Below are 22,028 nucleotides of genomic sequence, written 5' to 3' on the forward strand. Positions count from 1 at the left end.
AGAAGTAAATCAGGACGAAACTCCTATTGAGGATAACCTTTATTTTTACTGCTAGCCTAGAAAATTACAAAACAAAGTATTATTTAGGTCGACATCTTTAGTGAAGACGTTGAAACGAGGTTTTCATACCGCTCCGGTTACTTCGTATCGCAACCTTGGACTAAACCACAAAATTAACGTTCCAAGGAATTTAGACTTGTTCGACTAACTGCTGTGAATACGGTTTGCTTAATATTATTCTAACTGAAACACCACATAAAGAAACGCACTCACAAAATAAGGAACCGTAAAATAATCCATCTGAAAGATTGCCTCGATAAAATACTCTTCGGGTTATACAAAATGTAATAAATATTTTTCCCTTAGGTGATCGCTTAATACCTGCTGCTTAAACGTCTGCAACCTTTTCCAGATTAATACCAATCGCCTGTATACAGGTCGTCGTACTTACACTTTCATAAAATATGATTTACTTTACTTAATGGTCTATTGTTTTCGCACACATGCTCGCGTTGCAAGTGACGCATCATGTGTTTACATTCGCAGACATATTATGTGTACAAACTATCCGTCTGTGTAATTGAATCGGTAACTCTCCTTTTGTTAAAGTTACATTTTTTTGTTTTCAGGCCACACAAAATGATGCTCGAGTCGAGCCGGTAAGTCGACACCGCCACGAATCTGTTTAACGTATATCGTTCACGTCTTTTAGCACAATCTTAGAGGATATTTCATTGGCACTTGTCCGTTATTCCGTGGCTGTTGACCCATCTAATTATTCGATATCAATGTGAAAATAAGTTTGTTGAGAGGCGATTCGTCTTTCGATATTCGATTGTCTAGTCGGTTGTCTGAATCGAGTAAATCGTGACGTCCTTATTGTTTATGTATCGAACGTTGAACTGAATGCTTTGCGATGATTTCTTAGTGGGTTGTCTGTGTTGCGGTGGTTGGCTCATAATTAGTTTCGCTTATTCACTCGCCGCCACAGGTGCGTACTGCGTACTATAGGAGCATCAATTACGAGAAAGTTGCACGTTTCTAATTTCTAATTTAATTGCAATGTACGATCATGCAAAACCTTAACTAGATTATTTGCATTGATATCTTTGTTTTCATTCAGTATATTAATGTGGTTGTAATGGATTATTTTGTGCTTACTTTTTTTAGAATTTGTTTATAAAAATAATGTATTAGGTTATTGTTCTTCTTTTCGTTTAACAGCTTATCCTTTTTATAAGGTCAAAATAATGTTTAAGAGTATTCAATAAAAGTCGTGAATTAAGCCCGAGATTTAAACTATTCGAATAGAACACATGTTAATTATGTTCTTAACTCCTGAATAGGCGTTACAGACGTAAAGTTTGAAACTCCTCCACGATAAGCTGTGTGCAAACGAGATAAAATAATTATTTTATAGCGTCATAATCATGATAAACGGACTGGCACTAGCACAACATGTAGTAAGTAGCCGCCGCGGTTATGTAAAGCTTCAGTTACTATAAATCACCGCTAGACAGAGACAAAACATCACGTCACAACTACGAGTCTTAAGAAGCCGAAAAGAGATGGCGCTAATGTGTCAGTACCGCTCCCAATTGCGGCCGTGAACTGTGAAAGTAAACATAGGGCATTGTAGAGTTAATTTATTTACAGCTATAATAGTGTTTTTATTTCTGTTTTAAATATGTAACCATACACAAAAGTCCGTTTTGCGTTTTAATTTGTTCAATACTTACTGTTGATATTGTTATCGTAAATGGTAATTACTGAACAGGCGTCTGTTGGCATACGCGTTGCGCTGTTATTCCGATAGATGGAGCTACGAGTACATGTTTATTTTAATGCTAATGAGTTTCAACTTTTTCTTGCAGTAATTCAATAGTTATTAAATTAGTTCAAGGTACACTCATGTAATTGTGTTAATACATGGTATTTATTTCCTTAGATAATTTATCCTGTAGCTTCAAGACAGTGCTATTGTCAAATAGTCACATTATGAGCCCGGTACAGGAATTTATGTGCGCGCACTAAGTTTACGATGTATTTATTGCTCCATCGTCCAGCAAAACGAGAACCATTGTAATAATGTGAGGCCATGTCGAAACGGACAAACAATGGGGGCGAGCAGACTCGTCCGTTTCCACGTAAACGCCGATTCCAGAAGAAGAAGGTGCATCTAATCAATCACTGCGCGTCGCCACACTGAGCCGAACGGTCGTTTTTTCCGCCGGCTCATTTGCATTGCTGTCTCTCACTCGCACTTTTGTCAAAAACTAAATAATAGAGGGAGACGACAATTTCCTCGCAATGCCCTAAGCAACGTGCGCGTGCGTTGGTACCGTTGTATCGTGAGAAGGAATTTTTGTGCGGTTTATTTATTTAACTTCTCAGCTGGCGATATAATCTCTTTTCTTATTATGTAGATCGCTTTATGTAATTAAATAAGATTCGCTATTTCCTCGAACTATTATAATAAAACATGTTTTTGACTAATTAAGAGAATAATTTGCCTAATTTTGTTATTTAAGTTACTGGGTTAATCAGTGTACGTTACATATAATTAAAATAATCGTTGTAGGTTACCTAAATGATGACAAAGTTAATTAATGTTTACGCGCTAATTGAAATGACATGAGCGAGTCAGACGTCGCAATTGATAGTACGTTAATGCTTTAAGGAAATCGTGATCGTCCTACATAGCTAATAATTTTAATAAAACGACATGTATTAGTCGCCTCACGTCAGACATTTACAAATGATACTCGTACTTACTTGAAGTATCTACATTTCATCATTCTTTATTCGGAATTTTCCCAAGATGACAGCGAAATATGTGAGTAAATCACACTGAATCAACGACGATACACTTTTTCTGTGATGAAGTGTACCTAGTCTAACAAAGTTGACACCTTTTGATAAACTGTTCGCCTCTAATTAAATTGCCCTGTTTTGCACGACGCGTCCGAGCGCAGAAATGCTTTCTACTATTTTTGTATCTCGTGTGAAGTCGTGTCTGCCTCAATACAAAAATTGCTTTAAGGCAAGGCAATTTAAAAACAAGATTCTCGCATTACCTATATGAAAATCTAAATAGGCTTTCTGAACCTAAGCCATCTATAAATCCTATACGTGTTGTATTACTTGTTACTCATACAAAACAAAGTCGAGAATTAACGAGGTCCTCAAATTACGAAACTAATTAGATAAATCATGTTTATTGATCATGTCCCGTCGATAGCGCTTACATCGCAACCGTTAAATATACCCAGTACCCCGACCTCTTTAAACATTCACTTGGGTTCGGCCATAATCGGTTTAGACAATACCCTTAGGCAAATTTATTTTTTGTTTGATTGAGAGGCATGGTGGAAAACAATAGTAAACCAAAGCGACTTTCAACTATTGAATTGAGCTGTTTCTTGCGAACAATAGATTTAATACGTTTACATTGCATGCCGGCGACGCTTAGATACGCCATGTTGACGAAAAATTTAATATTTCATCGCTTTCACCTACTAATGTATTCGTGACGTGAAGTTTTGTGGTGACGTAACTATTTATATGTTGTTCGAATGTTTCATGGCTTATTACAAACGATGACAAATTAATTTCAGGAGTAACAGTTATATTCATGATTTTGCTGACTCATGATTTCCTTACGTATGACGCTATGTAGAAATTCGTGTGTCTATATTGTGTAAAGAGGTTTATTATGTTTTAAAGGATTATCTAGGTCATTATAGTCGACCTGGTTCCGAAGGGTTGCAGAGCTAAGACGCCAATCGGTTTACGTTAAACTGGGAGTTCCCTTAGCTAGAGCACGTTATATGTAAATATATGCATTCGACTCCACCACCTACATTGGAAGTCAAATACTCAACATAATTAAAACACAATGACGAGTATCTAGTCTTTTACTTAGATAAATGGAAAAACAGGTTAATTTATGGCTTACTTGCTAGCATTGTTTTACAAGCTGTAAATTATGAGGTTTCTAATATTCTTAATTATACTTTTTACTGCCAATATCAATCACTTCTTCTAAGTATGCAGGTTGAGATTTATGTAATAAGCAAACCAGGGTTTCTCATCAACATCTCTTATTTTATGTTGTTTTTGTTACTTTTTTGTGTCTACATAAACCATTAAACAAATAAAGAAATAAAATTACTAAAAGATAAAACAAATCCAAAGGTATTGTTTCTTCATTTACAATTGCAATAAATTGTTAAGTTCCTCGCGTTGCACCCAGTAACAATTTATCTGTTTCAAATGAAAATGTAAATCAGACAGGCCACATTACAAAACCGTCTCTCGTATAAAAAATGCGTGCTGTAAAAGTTTGATTATTTTCCTATACGTTTTTATCTAGCAGCACGTGTCGCCAACAATCTGATTAAAATGTATGAACTTCTGTAATCTGATTTATTCGACAGGAAGATTATATAAAGTAACAAAATACATAATACTTCTTTTTTGTTTCCTGTGTGACTAAGTCAACGGTCAAACTTAAGCAAATCCTATTCATTTTGTTTATATAAGTTAGCTTGGAAAATACTTGGAAATGTTCACTTATTTTCTTTACTTAATATTAGTAGATAACCTGCATACATTCGAACTCATTTGCAGAGGTTTTCTGTATTTAACGAAGTAGAATATTAATTAAGTGTGTAGTGACTGAGGTCATTACCAGAATACCTAATATGTAAACTTAACCTTGAATACAGAATCATAATGAACAGCGGTAATGGAATGTCTTGTAATAATAAGATACATTTACAAACACTTTTGTATTTTCTCGTTACACATTTAATATAAAAGGGACACTTTTAAAAGTACCTACTTTGAAGACAATATAACATTTATATTTTTATTTGCAATTATAACCGGACCAAAGATCCTACCTTGCGGCATACCCTTTAAGGTTTATCGCCCACGGATGGGTGTACGCATCTATAAAACTGGATCGTCTGGACACGTCATCAATTTGCAATTCGAAGTCATTCGTAATGACAGCGTCATATAAATAAGAATGCAAGCCACGAATGCCCTGCATGGTCCTTAGATTTAGAATTGTACATGATCTGTGATACTGAATACTTTTTTTATGAGATAACGTTTCGAACGCTATTGATGATATCTTAAATAGTCATATCAGTGTGTCATAATATTTCGAAAGTGCTTTAGCTAACATTAGTTTAAGTAACCTCACTTTTGTTCTCAACGTTCTCATTAAAATAATTTTCTTTAGTTCAATATTATTAAAACTACACAAGAAATATTAGGTAATGCCCATTTTTATAAATATTTTTACTCCAGCCAACTACGCGTTTTCTCTGTGAATATTTATTTTTAGTTATATTAAAGTTGTAAGGTATTTTATAAAAGATGCTGTATAAAATTTTACTGAGTGATATTGTTGCTGTATACCAGATAAGGACACTGTGTCTGATTACATTATTGAAGATCTTAAAGCAGCTGTATTCATAAAAGTCATATTTAATCAATATGTTTTTCGTTTACCTATATTATAAGTTAATACAAAATATATACTTATTTAAACTGAACATAATACAAAGTTTAATAAATTGCGTATTTACAATGAAGGCAAAGAAAAAACGAAAGGTACATTTGAGGTATTTATTTCAGTATCCCGATGCACATGCAGATTCAAATGATAACATTAAACAAACACGATCCAGTAAGTTTAGTAGCGATGATGTCACTCTCTGTTGTTGTCTTAAGGTAAATATTGTTCGTCCGGCGGCATCGCGCGCATCAAATATGCATCACGGACCGAATTCGCTTGGTACTCACACATACTTGTACATCAGTGTTTTGTTTATCATACGCTCACATAACTTCTCGTTTGATTGTTTGCCTGCATATGTTTATATACTGGGTTTAGTTTATGCAAAAAATGTATCTTTGTATGAAATTATTACTGAGTCTTGAAATTTTAGCTTAATTTTAAAGCAATTCTTCAAACTGAAGTGTCGCGTATTCTAAGTCTAGCTCTGTTAGTTCAAGTTCAGCGTATCCATTTAAGTCTCAAGGGCTTAATAAACGCGTGTTTCCAATTACATTTACATCTTACATTACAATGTTATATTAAATCTGAACTGGCCATAAATCTTCAACATTGATTGTTGAATTCCTCACATAATATAAACAATTTAATTAACATTGGTACGGCTGTTAATTTAGAATGGTCATATGATTTAACAGCTGCAGTGATTATACTTGTTTTTGTTATCACATTTCACGCTAATATCGTGAAGGCGTATGTTTGTATGTCTATTATCTCTTAACGCTCAAACTACTTGACCAATTTTGATGAAACTTGATCTGGAGTTATCTATCATGTTAATGTAACATGCTTCTTTACTCGACAGAATAAAAAAAAATGAAAAAAGTTCATATGTTTGCAGCTACAAGCGACAGATTTCGTTGGTTGATAGTACCTGGAATATATGATTTTCAATCGTAAAACGTTGTGCAAAGCGTTGTTTAACCGAGAATTGGTTATGTCAAACCACCCGATATAATCCTTTCCTCGCCTTTTGATTCGGTGAACCGATATAATAAAACCGGTCAAGTGTGAGCCAGATTCGCAACACTGAGAGGTCCGTACCAATAGGACGAAGGAAAATTTAAATTGGTCCTCATCATGTTTATGGCTGCAACGACCCTTTGAGTACGCAACTCAAAAAACACTACGAGACGTTGAAAAATCAAAATTTTACAGGCTACTAAAAATTCAACAACTTCATTTTTCCTGAGTCTATTTCGTTAATTATAACCGGAATAACGGAATCAACAGGTTAACATTAGTAGGTAGGGTACGTCATCAAAGCTGTAGATGGTACCTTGATTCATCTGGAGCTCGCCACTGTAACAGCGCCGTGTAATGGAGACGCTGCCCGTCTAATAGCTAATGTTTATGTTGAATTGAGCTGAACAGCTGTACAGATGTCTCTACATGTCTAGACTTATATTCATTGCAACGTTATTAAAACGACTCCTTTCATTCCACTATTTACAGACCGACTCGAATTTGATAGACATTTTAAAGGAATGTCTCGAATTCTACCGCAGAATGTTTGCTCAGATTTTAGTCTTTGGATGCGAAACGTAAACTGAAAATTAATTTTGTATAGAAACATTCGAGGTCGTTAAACTCGTTTCGCTCCTAATAGTGGACGTAATCAATCTTAGACGTTTAATGAAGATGAATATGAAGAAAAATTCACACTGCGTCTCATTTACGTTCAATTAACCGAATTGAATGAATTGCGTTCAGTATCACGTGACAGTCTTTAGTATAAACATAACTCCACAATAAGTGAGTATTATCATCGGGCCAATATCGAATTACAGTACAATATTATGTACAATACGTGCTCTGGCCGCGTTCGCTCCGAACAGCGTTGAATAGAACTGGAAATAAAAACAACAAGTGTTTGAAAAGTCGTCTCATATGAAATATCATCTCGTTTCTGGACCTGTCACAATACGGACAAAGGCGGGTTGTGCGGGGACCGGCGAAGACGCGAATTACGATCGTCTTTATGCGATCATAGCGGCTGTTATAGTATCTAAGTATGGGCTATTATCGATATTAATGCGGTTTTAGTGGAGTGTTCGCTGCAACCGCTGTTGATACTCGTATCAACTTGGAGTATCGAAACTTGGTTAGTATCTATTTTTGGTAGGGTAAAAGGTACACGGTTTAAGGTCATGAATTATCATTTCAAAGCTTTTAGTGGATGGGTGAAAATGGATTAAAATAAACTAGTCCATCCAACAACTAACACATTTTTCAGACCAATATAAAATTGTCGGTTTTACCTAGGTACTACTAAAAACATGTTTATAAACAAGATTACAAGGTGATCCAATGTCAATCACAAACGGAAGCAATATGCACTAAATTAGAAAAAATAAGTCTGAATAAATGTTGTCATAAAATAAAGTCACGCACGTCACTGCAGTAGAGCTAGATGTAAAAATAACCGTTAAACCATGACAAACATTTCATCAAAATGTTTACGTTAGATAGCAGTGCAGCGCACCCGAACCCAATCCTGTCTCCCGTGACTGCCGTCAGGTATTTCAATTATCCGCGCGTTCTGTCGGACGCGATGCCAGGCCGACCGCCCGCTCTAAAGAATCGATTGCGGGACATTCCTCTTTCGAATCTCGCCCTTGTCACCCTAGTCATGCATCGGCGGAAACTACTCGACTCTGTGTGCGCTCACACTAATGCGTTTTATACTATTCTTTCGCTGCGATGCGCCAACGGAACGTATCAGAAACAGAAAAACAAATACTCGAGTCTATTTCCACAAATCGTATGTAAATCATTTGCTCTCACGTTGATCGTAACCCGCAAAACTTTAGAGGAGTGTGACAACTGTTCTACACCGTGGAATATAGGTCGTATCACACGTCATTACTTATTCAACAAATTTTCACGCGAAAACCTGACACTGATAAAGCAACAAGTCCCTTTTTACCGCATTTGTGGCGACGTTTTGTCGACGCCTCGCCAGCCACCTTCTAGTCTAGGGGGTCGCAGATTAGAGACGAGGACGATCGGCCGATGGAAAGGGGAGAGGAGAGGGGGGGGGCGAGGCGCGCGGGGAAGAGGGGGGAGGCGACATGTCGCGCACTCTCACCGCCATAATTATTTCATACTTTGCATTTCGCGTTCCGGACATGGAAACAATCGGCAACGACGTATTTTTCCGTCTGGCTAGATGGGGTTGAAAAAGCATTTTTACTCCTCCTCTCTCAATAAATGCAAGCCCCTCTCAAGTCTTTGTTCTTGTGCTACATCGCGGGTACGTTATGACATTGATACCTATCCGTGTGTCTGTCTGTTGCTTTAGGGTGGAAGTACTGCGCAATTTTTATTGAACAAGGAAGCCGGCAGTTGACAGCATAAGCCGCGTGGCGACAAGCTGGCCATAGACAATGATAGTTGTGGAATAAGTGATTGACCGGTTCAGTACGATCAATTTCATATATTAAACGTATTGGCTCGGTTGGCTGACCAACTTAATTTGTTTCGGTGGCTTGTTTGTTTATTACTGCAATATTCATACATGATAGTGAGCATCCCACTTTTATATTCAATTATTTATTACCATCAAAATTATTTGCTTCACAAAGGTTACTAATTTTTAATGTGACATCACAATTAGCCTGTTTGATTGTATTATTATTTATTTAATTAACGATACACAGGTTTATGTTGGTTCGGTTTATCAGGAACAATAAAGCTTATCTACAAGATTGGCAATATCGCCGCGATAAAACAGACAAAGTATTATCACTATACGCTACGAAGATTTATAGCATGTCGATGGGCTGATTGCTTTATTTTCTATTTCTGTATCTAGTTATCTATGAGGTACTTTAATTAATATCTTAATTATATTTTGTATGTTTCATTTCTTACTTTTGTGTGTCTATGGCTATTTATATCATAAGAGTATGCCTGAATATCACAAACCTAATATAGGTAAAATATAAAGAAAATCTCAAATTTGTTATACCAGCCACCATCTATAGTACCCCTGCCTTCAGCATGACTCTTTAAACCTAGGGTCGTGCATGTAGTGAACAGATTAGATCAACCAACTATTTAATATACAATTCACCCATAACAATCTAATTTGTTTTGCTAAGTATTAACCTTAAAAACATCACTACAAATATTAGTTCAAAGGAAGTACACATCGTAAAATATAAGTAAAATATTTAACACGATTAAACGACTCAGAATGATTAAAACAAACATTCATTGGCAGATCAACTAAACTACTTCTGCCATTTAAACAAATCTACAAAGTCTAAAATAAAGTAAGTTTATAAACAGCGAGACATTTGCCTTGAAATTCGCGTTAATACATTCGGAAACGTTTCATTTAAATGTCGGCGAAGATAACGAGCGGCCCGATAAGCTCGACGAATGTTTGGGACTCGCCAACCGCTAATGATATTGCGAATTTTACACCAACAATTGATTATGTATATTCTTTTGGCCCTAACTGGCCGTTTGAGGCACTCCAAATAATTTAATTTTGATCACATCTTTGGATTTTGTTTACTTTATTATTATATCTGGGTAAATTTTCGAGAAGTCATCAAATTTTAATAGCTTTATGTATCTTCGGGTAAGAGGATATTATAAGAACTTCTTTCAGTTTTTTGGGTGTGCTTAAACTTTGTCCAACAAAATAAATATGAAGCTTATCACAAAGCAGGCTATCTGCATCCCGTATTAGTGCATTTCATTGACTTGCAGTTCGTTAAAATATGTCATCCTTCACTAGAAATAGGTTAAGGGTATGAGGAATATCTTTTAAACTTGTTTTTCGCATGTCTTCCTCAGTATTTAGGTCACCGTTTTTATCGTATCTATAACTTCTGCTAAAATCATATGTCCATATTGATTGCTTTTTGTCATAAAATGCTTTTGAATCACGTACTTAGGTTACCGTTAAATGTAAAGTGGCTCTTAACTAAGTTTGTCTCTTGATATACAGTTTTATAGGCACGAAACAGCAGAGATTTATACTCATTATATGGCGTTCGCAATAACAAGGGAGTTGCACTTCCTCGGGCTTCAAAAGCTCACTTAAACTAGTTTCTTACTTTAAGTTCATTGGAATTTTAAGGCAGTTAAAAGAATTTCTTTCCATGATCAATCCTTAGAAACCCTTGTTAACAAGAAAAAGTTGACGAAAACGGGTTTTTGGAAATATTCCGAAAAATAAAGATGGGCTTAGAGGAACTATTTAACACAAAAGCCTTTAAAATCTTCTGCAGTGCATGCACCTAGTCTTAATGCCATTTGATTTCCAACGAACTGTTGTTTATGTATTCAGTTGTAAACAGACGCTCCACGTGTTGTACTCGATGTAATTACATTAAGGAGAACTACATTCAGTATCGTTCTTTACTAGAGTGCCAATTTCCAAAGCGGTTGGTCGTTTGCGTGCATATTTAACCGGGATACCCAGTGAAATCCACCTCTTGCTTTCATACCGGAGTTTCTGAAACAATCTCGAATTTGACCTATCAAAAGCTCTTTGTGTAGTGACTGGGCGTAGCCAGGGTTGGGTTGAGTTTAGGTTAAGGGTTTACTCTCCACCACTTTAGAATACTGTCTGTGACTTCGAATTTTAAAGTGGGACGAGCTTGCTTCAGTGAAGTTCAGACCGCTAATGCTTCTTATTTACTTTGAAGGCTAAGTTGATTGGCATGATAACTGACCTGAGTTCATTAAGACTTTCCTTTTCAGAAGGTGAAAGTTTATTACAATGTTTTATGTCAATTATTACATTTTGACTATTTGAATTTGATTTATAATCCTGCCTCTTGCTTATAAGGGAAACCTTAGACGAGAGAAGAAACTGGTAGCTGATCCACGAGTATATTCCCTGGGCTGCCCTAAAGTTTCCTCTCCGCTCCCCTGGGATGATCCGCCTATTTCCGCTACGGCCGTCGCAGGCGCGCTCCGCTTGTCACGCCAAATTTGGGTCACAACGAATTAGTTATTCGTGTGCAATTCACTTAATGGTCAATATACTACCTACCGCTTTCAGTGACTACATTGCTCGTTCCCTGTTATTTAAACGTACTTACTAATATAATTGGCTGTTTTGGTTGAAATAGTTTCGCTACGGACCTTATTAGTATGTGCTAATTGGTGTCAGTGGTTATTTTTGTATATACTTAACTCGCTGTTTAACGATCAGCGTTACATAACATGTACCATGTTCATTATCATCAGATTTGATGTTGATGTACGAAATGAAGTTTATTAATGTTTACAATGTTCATTTGGAATGTCTCGCGCGTCAGCGTGTTTATCGCAGCGCTCGATAAGCGCCAAGAACACACTTTTCCATTCTCCACGTCACGGCTGTTTCACGAAATCCAATGCAAAAACCCCAACTGGCTAAAACATCCATCAAACGAAGCTCGCTTCTTAATACGACCAAAATAAAGAGGCACGCGGCTAAATGGAAATAGGCGGCGGTCACCTCCCGGTCGACTCGAAACCGACCTTATTACCACAAACAATACGACTAGATTTAAAAGTCGTGTAAACCGATCAAATCCAGAATTACAAAATGTGTCATCCATATTAACGCGAGCAATGCGTTAACGACTCCAATACAATCACGTTACGGTACACATTTGGTGGATCCACAAAATATCAACATTATTCGATTTGACTAATACTTTGCGTGCATGCTGAGGTGTTAAGCGACTTTTTGTTTTGTTGTTTTGAGACAAGAATCAGATTAGGTTGACACAGAACGCGGGTCGACCAGCGTGGGACAATAAAAATTACGGCCGGTGTTTTGCGCCGAGCGGCGGGCGCGCGCTCACTTCGATGAGTGATATTCTTCGCTAATACTTCTTTGTTGATACAATTTTCAGAGGCGTGGCAATACTTTTGAATTTTTCTGTAAGGAAAGCCTTAATCAGTGCTGTTTTTTAATAATCTCAAGACCAAATCTTAATATAATAAAAATTCCCATGGCTTGATAGATCAAAAGAAAATAATTTAAGAAGCAATAAAAAAGTAGCAAAGCTTTTCCAATTTTTATCGTGTACAGAAAACACGCAGTTTTATTACAAGCATAGTCAGTTAAAAAAAACATTTTAATTCATGGAAAGGAAGTGAACATAATTGATCCGATCATTTGCATAACAATAGCGTTCGCACCAATGGAGATCAAAAATTCAGGTCGACAAAATATTAATATTGAATTGATCAATGAGAATCTCAGGGCATAGGCTGAGTGTGCAACATTGGGCATGGGGGCACGGTTCGGGTATTCGGAACGTTTACAACATAATAGAGAGCATTAGTCCGATCCACTTTTGACATCATTATCTGTGTAGTCGACTCACGATAACCTGCGAGCGTCGTCGCTCGGTCCCGCCCCGCGTCGAGCGGCAGTCGCGCGCGTCCTCGCCTGCCGTCTGGTCGTGTACGCGGTGCGCGCCGCATTCTACTCCTACCACAGTCACCTCACAAAGGTACTCGGGGAACTCGCTTTTGGCGGGTTTTCGCACGGACGTGAGCGGTGATCGTGATGCGCTTTGCATTCGGACACGGAATGCGTGCGTGTTGTCAGCGCGCTGCCCCTCTCTGTGTGTTTGTGCGGCGTCACAGTGAAATCTGTGGCGAGGACCACCAGTGATCACTTGGATTGCAGTGTTGGATCGTAGGATTGACTCTGACGACGCAACCGCATCAGCTTTTTTGTAAGAACGAACCGCTCCAACGGATGTTATGTCCATGATGTTGACTCATGCATGACGCACTTGATTGCTGGAACTGGGAATTTATGATTTACGATACCTATTCAAAACTGTAACCAATTATAAATTAGAAAACCGTTGTCTATACAATGTTCGAAAGCGCTTTGTTTATGTTATTCCTTTAGACAGAACTTCTAAAATAAGACAAGTGGGAACTATCTTTATCGCAATCGTGATCTTGAAGTTAATTGACAAGGTTAATATTGAATAAATTGAAGTTTAAGTACCTGCTGTCGTAGTAGTAAATTAATTCCTACCTACATTACCATTGTACAATATACTTACTATTCTTCGTATATTTAAAAGACCTCCAATCTGCACAAAAGATTTATAAAACTCAGATAAATAAAACTGAGTTGCATAAAAAAATGCTTTTGGCATTGGTAAACCTCGACAAAAACTAACTGACTATTTACTTTGAAGATAAAGAAGAAACGAAGTTAGGAAATGTATTTAGTACCTTTGCTCTTTACTTAATTCAGGTACAATTATGTACAGTGGTCGGGGCAATATTATTATCCAGTTTAGTTCCTCGGATGGCCGCAGTGTCGCTCTACGCCATTACTCTTCCTCACAAAGACTTGACCACTGTTCACTTAAATCTTTATTAAGTACATTTTTGTTTGTTTGTCGAGTGCTTTTATTGTATTAACTGTTGACAATCGTTGGATTTCTCAACAAAGTTAGCGAGTCACAAGTTGAGGTTATAATAAAGCGTTTTGTCTATGGAACGGACTTAGTTTACAAATTTAATTTAAAAATAATATAATCAGAAACAAATTGAAAATGTTGGGATTATGAATCTAAAATCTGAAAATAAACACATTAATGTAACAATTTCCTAAATAAGGATAAAATATTGCTGATTGCACAATCAAGTGTTATTCTGTTATACATGGAAACTTCTAGAATTACATATTTCAGTATCCGTAAGCGAGCTCATGAAATCAAAACGAATACGTCGAATGCCAATTTGTTTGTTTAAATTATTCATTGCTTTCAACACAATTTAAGATCCTTAGTTGCAGGGACTGAATATTAATAGGTTCTAATCTAAATGAGTCCGGTGGTCAGTGTGCGAGACACTTATCTACAGATAAACTGAGGTCTTCCCACAGGGACTCGGAGAGGGTACGAACGTCTCAAGGGTTATCTTCAATAGTCTTGTAAAAGCTGAATAACTATCCAACAGAATGTCTCTCTACAACATTATTTATCCCTTTCGGACGCCTATTACGGCCACCGGATAAAGATAAAGGATTTCATATTTTGCTCTCAAAGTTTTAACAATTTCCAGAAATTTTATGGCAGACTTTTGATGAGCTAACAATTTGTCAACTCATTGTCTGTTTACTAGATTGTCTCTCCGACTCCAGTGACGAGGTGACCACAATATGACCTCGACTTTAAACTAGGTTAATGTTCCTCAGATGTAGGACACAGTATTTGGCTCGTATAGAAAACATAACTAGTTTTAAAATGCTCAAGCATTCGCTGTCTCGACCTTGACAGACATTCATAAAATACATGCAATATGTTATGTTGCCGCGCGTTGCTACCGGCTTTACCTGTTAGCATTTGTCCATACATGGTCTAATCTGTTCTATTGTCATTCAAATAAAGTCAACGTCAACGTGTCTATATTAAAATAGAGTACGTTCCACGACCTAGCGTTTCCCACGCCTGTCCGAGGAAGGGTCGTCCAAACAAGTATCTATTAAGTAAAATGTAAATTTTGCGACTCGAATAGTAATGCGGCTACGATTACGGTGTCAAAGCTATTTGAATGACACTACGATTTATTATCATAAACTATTTTCTCACAGTTGTTGAGCGCATAGAAACAGATTATATTGATGCCGTTAACACGCCATTGGCTTGAACTGCGGTATAAATCCAGTGTTCCTTTAGAGCGGCGGGTAGCGCAGATCAATCACACGAGAAAACACCCGCGTAATGGCTCCTCATGACCCTCGCCGAAAAAATACCCGCCACATTCTATTTACCCGATGTTCGCTAAATAAGGCAAAAAGTATCCGCCACACTGCCTCCCAATTAATCATCTGACCGGCTCACAATCCCCGCGATCGTTTCTTTAACACTACAACGTACGCCTGCTCTTTATTCATATGTTTTATATCATAATGCTGAAGTAAAAACAGTGTGTGGAATAAAGAGATGTTATCGCAATGTATTGCCATACACATATATCACAATTACCACCTGTTTTACCATCGTGAAGCACGCGAACGGCTCTATTGTTAATTAAGATTATCCTAACCTCCCACAAAATTTGTAATCCATTATCGCTTAATATCGTACTTTTGTCAGACGATAGCTGTCTCACTTTACGTAAATTAAAAGGCACTCCGACATCCTTGAAAGCTATTAACAATTTTTCATTATCTATCATAATAATCTTTCGGGTGTTGTGCTCAAATTCCATGAGGTACTTTTGCAAAAATATACATATATCTATTCATGCCCTTAATTAGCAATTTCTACAAGGTCAGATAAGTAACAACTGTGACAAGGTTACTCGCATGCTATTTAAATCATGATTATATATTTTGCTAAATTACGTCAAAACAAACATTGCGCCAGCGTCAGTACATTGTTAGTTTTTCTTAACTTAATCGCCGCCAATTTCCTACAAACAATTAAAATTAATTGCAGACGATTAAAAGATTTGTTACAGCGAATTTGGTCCTTATTTGTTCTGGTAATTATTTGTTAGGAGATTTACTTCAATAAAATAGTTCAAAGGTACGTCAGAGAAACGTTTCGAGTGTTCCCTACGGCTATTAATTTGTTTTAAATATCAATCGATTACGGCAATCGAGTGTTACATGACATGAATCGATTAAATCGCAATAGACTCTACCGATTAACATTTCGCGCAACTAATAATTTTGTTTCGCAGTAGCCAAACTATCAGTGTGAATTGATGGATGAAACTTTCAATCAAAAATGTTCGTTCGTGGAGTGGATTAAACGGTAACATTGTGTTGTGTAGTGAAACAGTGATATAAACTACAATAATTGATAAGTGTACAGCAGACATTGCTGGTATGCATTTGTGTTATGAGAGGCCCGGCCTGGTCACCTCCCTGAACGGAGGCGTTGGGTAAGATATCTTTATATATTTAATTATTTATTTATAATATTCTGTGAGACAGATTCATAACGAATTATTTGATAACGATTTACTCTCGCCTATTTACCGGAATCGCCCGACTAGTGTCATGGTGATCAATGCTGAAACTAGTAAGGCGATCCCGCAAATATGTGTTAATAGTCCGTGATCAAATATTATTCAAATATAATATAGGAATTTGCCCACCTTTGCCTTACCAAGTGTGTTCATCACTTAGTAAGGTTACCTTTAACCTTTAGGCCTATTAACTTGTCGCCAACGTACATCAGCTATTTTTGTACCGGTTCTAGGAGAACTTGGTGACTTCTTGGTATATCTCAGCTGTGACTATGTTTACCAAGAACCACGCTCAGTTGTGGTTAGATTTAATTAAGTGAAAACCAGCTTTCATAGAGGGGAGTAAGAAATTTTGTTGGAAGTCTTACTTGCATCGCTGTTAGTGCGTCAATAAATACAACCATAAAAGCTCTCCCCGTTTATATCTCATATTTTATCATAATATAGCCTTCCTCAGAAGCTATCTAACATTAAAAGAATTTTCCAAATTGGAGCAGTTGTATCTATAATTATTGCGTTAAAGCAACAAATGAACTAACTATTGAGTTTTACATATTAATATAGATTAGGAACCTGCTCTTTTTTTGTCTTTGCCATAGATTGTCAAGCGAAATATCTAGGTTTTACAACTTCATAGTACACTATAAAAATACAATTTATTAAAAAAAAATGCTTACCCAATCTACCGAGGCCTGATAGCAACATCTATCGTCCGAAGTATAACATACATGTGACGCCGTTTTGCTGGGTCACGGACGGTCGGCGATTTCGGACGTTTTTTTTTAATTTCCTGCAAACTCGTCGTGTCGTCGTTATTTATTACTTGCTAGTGATTTGCCCTGGTTTCCCTCGTAAGCTAGTGATTTTATATTTAGATTAAACTCGCCCCTATTTGCAATCTATTTATCCAAGCTGGTTCTATCTCCTTAATAGTACGTAAATACGTAATATTTAAAATAATCCATGAAAAACGACAACAATTTGTTCTGTTAAAGAGAAAATAAAGTCAAATGAATTTGTGTACAAAAATAATCCAAACTATGAAACTGACGTAGCTGGTTTTAAATAACCCTGTGTTAGTATGAACACGGGCGGTTTCTGCAACAAAAGTATGCACATAATTAATACCCTAGCAAAGACAGTTAACCGGAGTTTGAGGTTTTATTTTCTTTTATAGCGGCTTTAATGTAAATTCGTGGCAACCCTTTTAAAAAATTAAGTCGAAATCTTTTTGGCTGTATTGTTTGTTTGCGATGACAGATTGTTTTTATTACGACTGTACAAGAAGTTGAGTATATTATTTTAAGTTATGTATGTATGTGTGTATATGTTTATTTTTGATATCATCGCTTCTCGGTGCCTAATCCGATTTTGAAGCCTATTTTAACAATAAAACATACATTATAAAATTTTCGGAAAGATAGTAGAGTTTTAAATTTAGAAATCCTGGCTCCGTTTAAAAAAGGGAAATAGTAGTACCTAATTTTAATGCAGTAACTTACTTTCATTTTATTAGTTAAGTCTTGTCGAGACAAATAAGCAAACCAGTAACATAGATATATCGTTTACGTCTATTAAAAGCGTAAGTTATTTCCATCGAGAGGCCGATTCTTATCAACAAATGTTAAGTGATTACTTATCATATTATATACGGGTTTACTAACAATATGCATGTTGCCAACACATAAAACCTATCCGGTTTTATGTACTTGTATCATGCGATGTCTACCACCGAATCAATTGTAGACAGAAATTATTTGTCTATCCATCTACGGTCAGTTAATACGGAATTTTGATTCAAGTACCAGTAATATATGTTAATCTTGCTCTGCCTAGCGGTTACCCGCACTTTTGCCGATGCGCAAAAAGAAACTCTTAAAGATCATCCCTTCTTCCTACTCGCTATCAAATTCCAAAAGATATTTTCAAATTCAATTTTTGATCTTTACCGCCATCGCACAAACTTTATCTTTATTATAGATTGATATTCTAAGATAGGGATACCGTAACAGTTGGACATTTAATATGTTTATTTTCTCTTCGAAGAGTTTAATCTTTATGTGGAGGTTTTTAAAATGTTATTCCGAGCGAACATAAGTCAATTTTATCAAAAGTCAGACAAGATATCAACAGACTGAATTCCCCAAAACCTTAAAAGATCAGGAGACAGACCCAGGCGAAGATGGCGTGATGCGCTTTACATGTAGGTACACGAACGATTGGCAGGCACTTGTCCTTGAGAGGAAAGGAGGGCCTTTGCCCAGCAGTTAGAATATAGCCTTATAAAAAAATAAAGGTGCTGGTAGGTCCTCAGTACCTGTCTCGCTCGGTGTGAATTGTTAACCAACTTTTTGCCCGCTCCATCAGTCGAGGTTGATATTGTAACGATTTGACTTTTACTTCAATGAGGACAGATATTAATTTGAATTTTGATGTTTTCCTTTGAAGAAGTTGCGGTTGGAATTTTAATGGTGTAATTAATAATCCATTTTATAAAGTAAATATAAACGCCTATCATTTTGTATATCTCACGAAGATTTGTTCGAACCCACATTATTGAAAATATCTTACAGGCTGATGAGTGTTCGTTTGTCCAGATGTAACGTTTACAACTGGCTACTAAATTCTTGGACCAATTTCGATATGACTGTAAACGGAGTTTGATCCCGAGAAAGCATTTTGCTACTCTTGCCGCTACAAGTACATCCCACATCTGGTCGAGAGAAACTCCGCACGGAAGCCAGTATAACAATTTCTTTGTCTTTATGAACTCCTAGACGTCAATAGACCTGAAGGAGTACCTCTATCAGGCCATGTCATCAAACATCTTGTTCGCGTAACCCGAATGATGTCATGCAACTATCTCCCATACCTACTTCAGTTATTGGTTTGGCAAAAAAATCTAATTTTTGCACTTCCTACGCCAGTTTGTCTAAAAAAAAAGATACACGTTTGGTTTTGATTTAAACGCCACATTGGGTTTTGTTTTGTTCCCTAGTTACTTTCTCCTATAACATTTTTGATTATTTTACTAGTAACGTTGAGAGCTCAGTTTATACTAATTTGTTTAAAAGACCGCAGTCTTGAAAAAACATTACTCATTTGCGTCATGAAATAACAGAAAAAAGTCTCTCATGAATAAAATAACTGTCATCCGAAAGTCTAATATTCTCCTTAATAAGTAAATTCCTTCTTTTATAAAGTAAAATATCCAAATATTTTCAGTGTCTTAGCTTCAGAGATTTTGAAATAATCAGAGAATATTCGTGCACCTACACGACGTAGCTTCTAGTTGTAGCTTATTATTTATATGTTGTTGTTGGTTACGTCACGTAGCCGAACGTTTGTGCTAGTTATTAGCGTGCACAATATTAGTCATAAGTCATAATACGACGTTCGGTGTTCACAAATTGTCAACATTGGCGACTTGTGCAAACAGTTGGCGAGCTAGACGCCGGGCTACCGACAAATTGATTAACATAGCTAGTTTACGTTGCATGTATTTGTTTACTAGACGCTAAGTATCTGTCTGAGGTTTCTTTTGAATTTATTTTGATTGCACTTTTTGACCCCCGACGCAATAAATTGGGCTTTTATAATTTAGCTGTGTCTGTCTCTCTGCGGCATCATAGCTCTTTTATAGTGTTCTTAGAGCAGATTGATAAAAACGGACGAGCCATTTAAAAATAGTAGGGGTGAAAGTACCCCCTACCTTCCTTTTAAGGAACTGCTGTACTGAACATTCGTACCTACGACTTTAACAGTGTAATTATTCCATTTTAATTTCTGTTTTTATATCATTTGTTTTTTTTCAATAAATGGTTTCCCATACAAGCCTGTTTTCGATCTCCTCTTCCTGCTTATAAGTCTCTCTCACTTGATATATCACATCTGACAATATGATATTCAAACTTGTCACGTAGGTTAACTATCTCAGTATCAATTACAAACTGATTATGATAGTTGATGTTTGCTTTGCATTTGTAACTAAGTACGGTCTGTATATTTAATGGTTGTATTTAATTTATGTTATGGTTATGCTCGTAAACATCAGATCTTTCTCAGGATGTGGTCTCCGCTTCTTACTGTTAGCTATAAGTGTTTCTCTTCAATTTATATCGTAAATCGGATGGGATTAACACTCACTCCTTTCAAAACATCCTGTATTATCTGTCATCCTGTATAGCATGGATTAGTGAAATTAGATGGTTGTTTGACTTCTTATTATCAATAAAGATCTTCATATCAATTTTAGTTTATACTTAAATATACTAAATGGCAGCATTACCTGTCTAGTGTCTAGTCTGTAGGTTTCTAGTAACTTCCATATATATTCGCAGAAATAAAGCGTAGTACACACACAAGGTTTATTTGCCAACCGTACCCTATATGCGCCGCAGTGAGCGCGCGATAATCCAATAAGCTGAATTGGAAGTGGCTCGAATTAACCTTCTTAGTACCTAGTATATGAATACTGTGTAACTCGATCCTAGGAACACAACGCCAACAATTGTGAGACTGGCCGAGTAATGTGCTACAAGAACAATAGGAAATAGTTTTATACCAGTATCGAATGCTACGACTAACGCCTTGTAGGTTTTTTAGTTTCCTTGTCCAAGGACTACAAACAGAACCCTGTTACTTAGGCTCCGCTGTCTGTCTGTCCGTCTGTCATCAGACTGAACTAGAAAAGTTGTTATTTTACAAAATATTTATTTCCAATAATGACAAATATCGGTCAAAATCGAGATTAAGAAACGTTGGTTCGGTCATCAATGTGATAGTCAATTATTTTTTTGCAAATCGATTTATCTTCAGTCTATTTAACGGAAACCTGTGTATAACGAGTCCGACTTCACATAACAGTTTTTAAGTACCTGTGAACTCTGCTCACCTATCATAGTGTGAAAGAAAAGGAATGTTATCAGCCACGGTGCCCCGGGACTCATAAAAGGGAAGAGGGGAGAATACACGTGTACCAGTAATTATAGGAGATAGATGTGCGGTGTGGTTTCCCTATATAATATAGACCGCTCGATCCCTTTGTGTATTGCAAACAGCGCCTCTGGCTATGGGATTACATTAAGGAGACGGCTAGTTGTATCCTCTTCGATACGTAAGTGAAATACTATTTCGATAAAACGTTTACAGTTAATAGTAGCTTGTAGTGATTTGATGTTTGTTCTTAAATGAGCTGGGAATTAAAATGCTGCTGTTTCCAACTTGAAAAAAAAAATGATTCTTGTATACCCGTGCTTGCAGAAAGTATTTTTGCCTATATTCGGAAATGTTAAAAGCAGCAATGATCATATTCGATTACCGTTTGATTTGGTTTGTTTCTAACAACTGAAGGATATAATTGTACAATTTATTTATTTTGATTGTTATTTATTATACTAGCTGTTGCCCGCGACTTCGTCCGCGTGGTTAGAAGATATAAGTTATGATTTATATCTGC

At 36.5% G+C, this 22,028-nt stretch overlaps 1 protein-coding gene across 8 annotated transcripts in view; it reads left to right on the forward strand.

The window, feature by feature from the left end:
* Positions 1 to 22,028, forward strand: part of LOC113499834 (AF4/FMR2 family member 3) — a 169,082-nt gene that overhangs the window by 50,080 nt on the left and 96,974 nt on the right. For 3 of the 8 annotated variants that reach the window (XM_026880390.1, XM_026880396.1, XM_026880395.1), the window contains exons 1-2: positions 12,547 to 13,299; positions 16,280 to 16,483. The exons of 1 other annotated variant lie outside the window; for it this stretch is intronic. In XM_026880390.1, coding sequence (XP_026736191.1) covers positions 16,428 to 16,483 — 56 coding nt within the window. In that variant the 5' untranslated portion in view covers positions 12,547 to 13,299; positions 16,280 to 16,427. Of the gene's footprint in view, positions 1 to 629; positions 660 to 12,546; positions 13,300 to 16,279; positions 16,484 to 22,028 lie in introns of those variants that run through there. 4 more of the 8 variants (XM_026880391.1, XM_026880393.1, XM_026880394.1 and 1 more) reach the window with 4 other exon arrangements.

This window comes from Trichoplusia ni, chromosome 13 (genome assembly GCF_003590095.1).
Source record: "Trichoplusia ni isolate ovarian cell line Hi5 chromosome 13, tn1, whole genome shotgun sequence".
Lineage (NCBI taxonomy): Eukaryota > Metazoa > Arthropoda > Insecta > Lepidoptera > Noctuidae > Trichoplusia > Trichoplusia ni.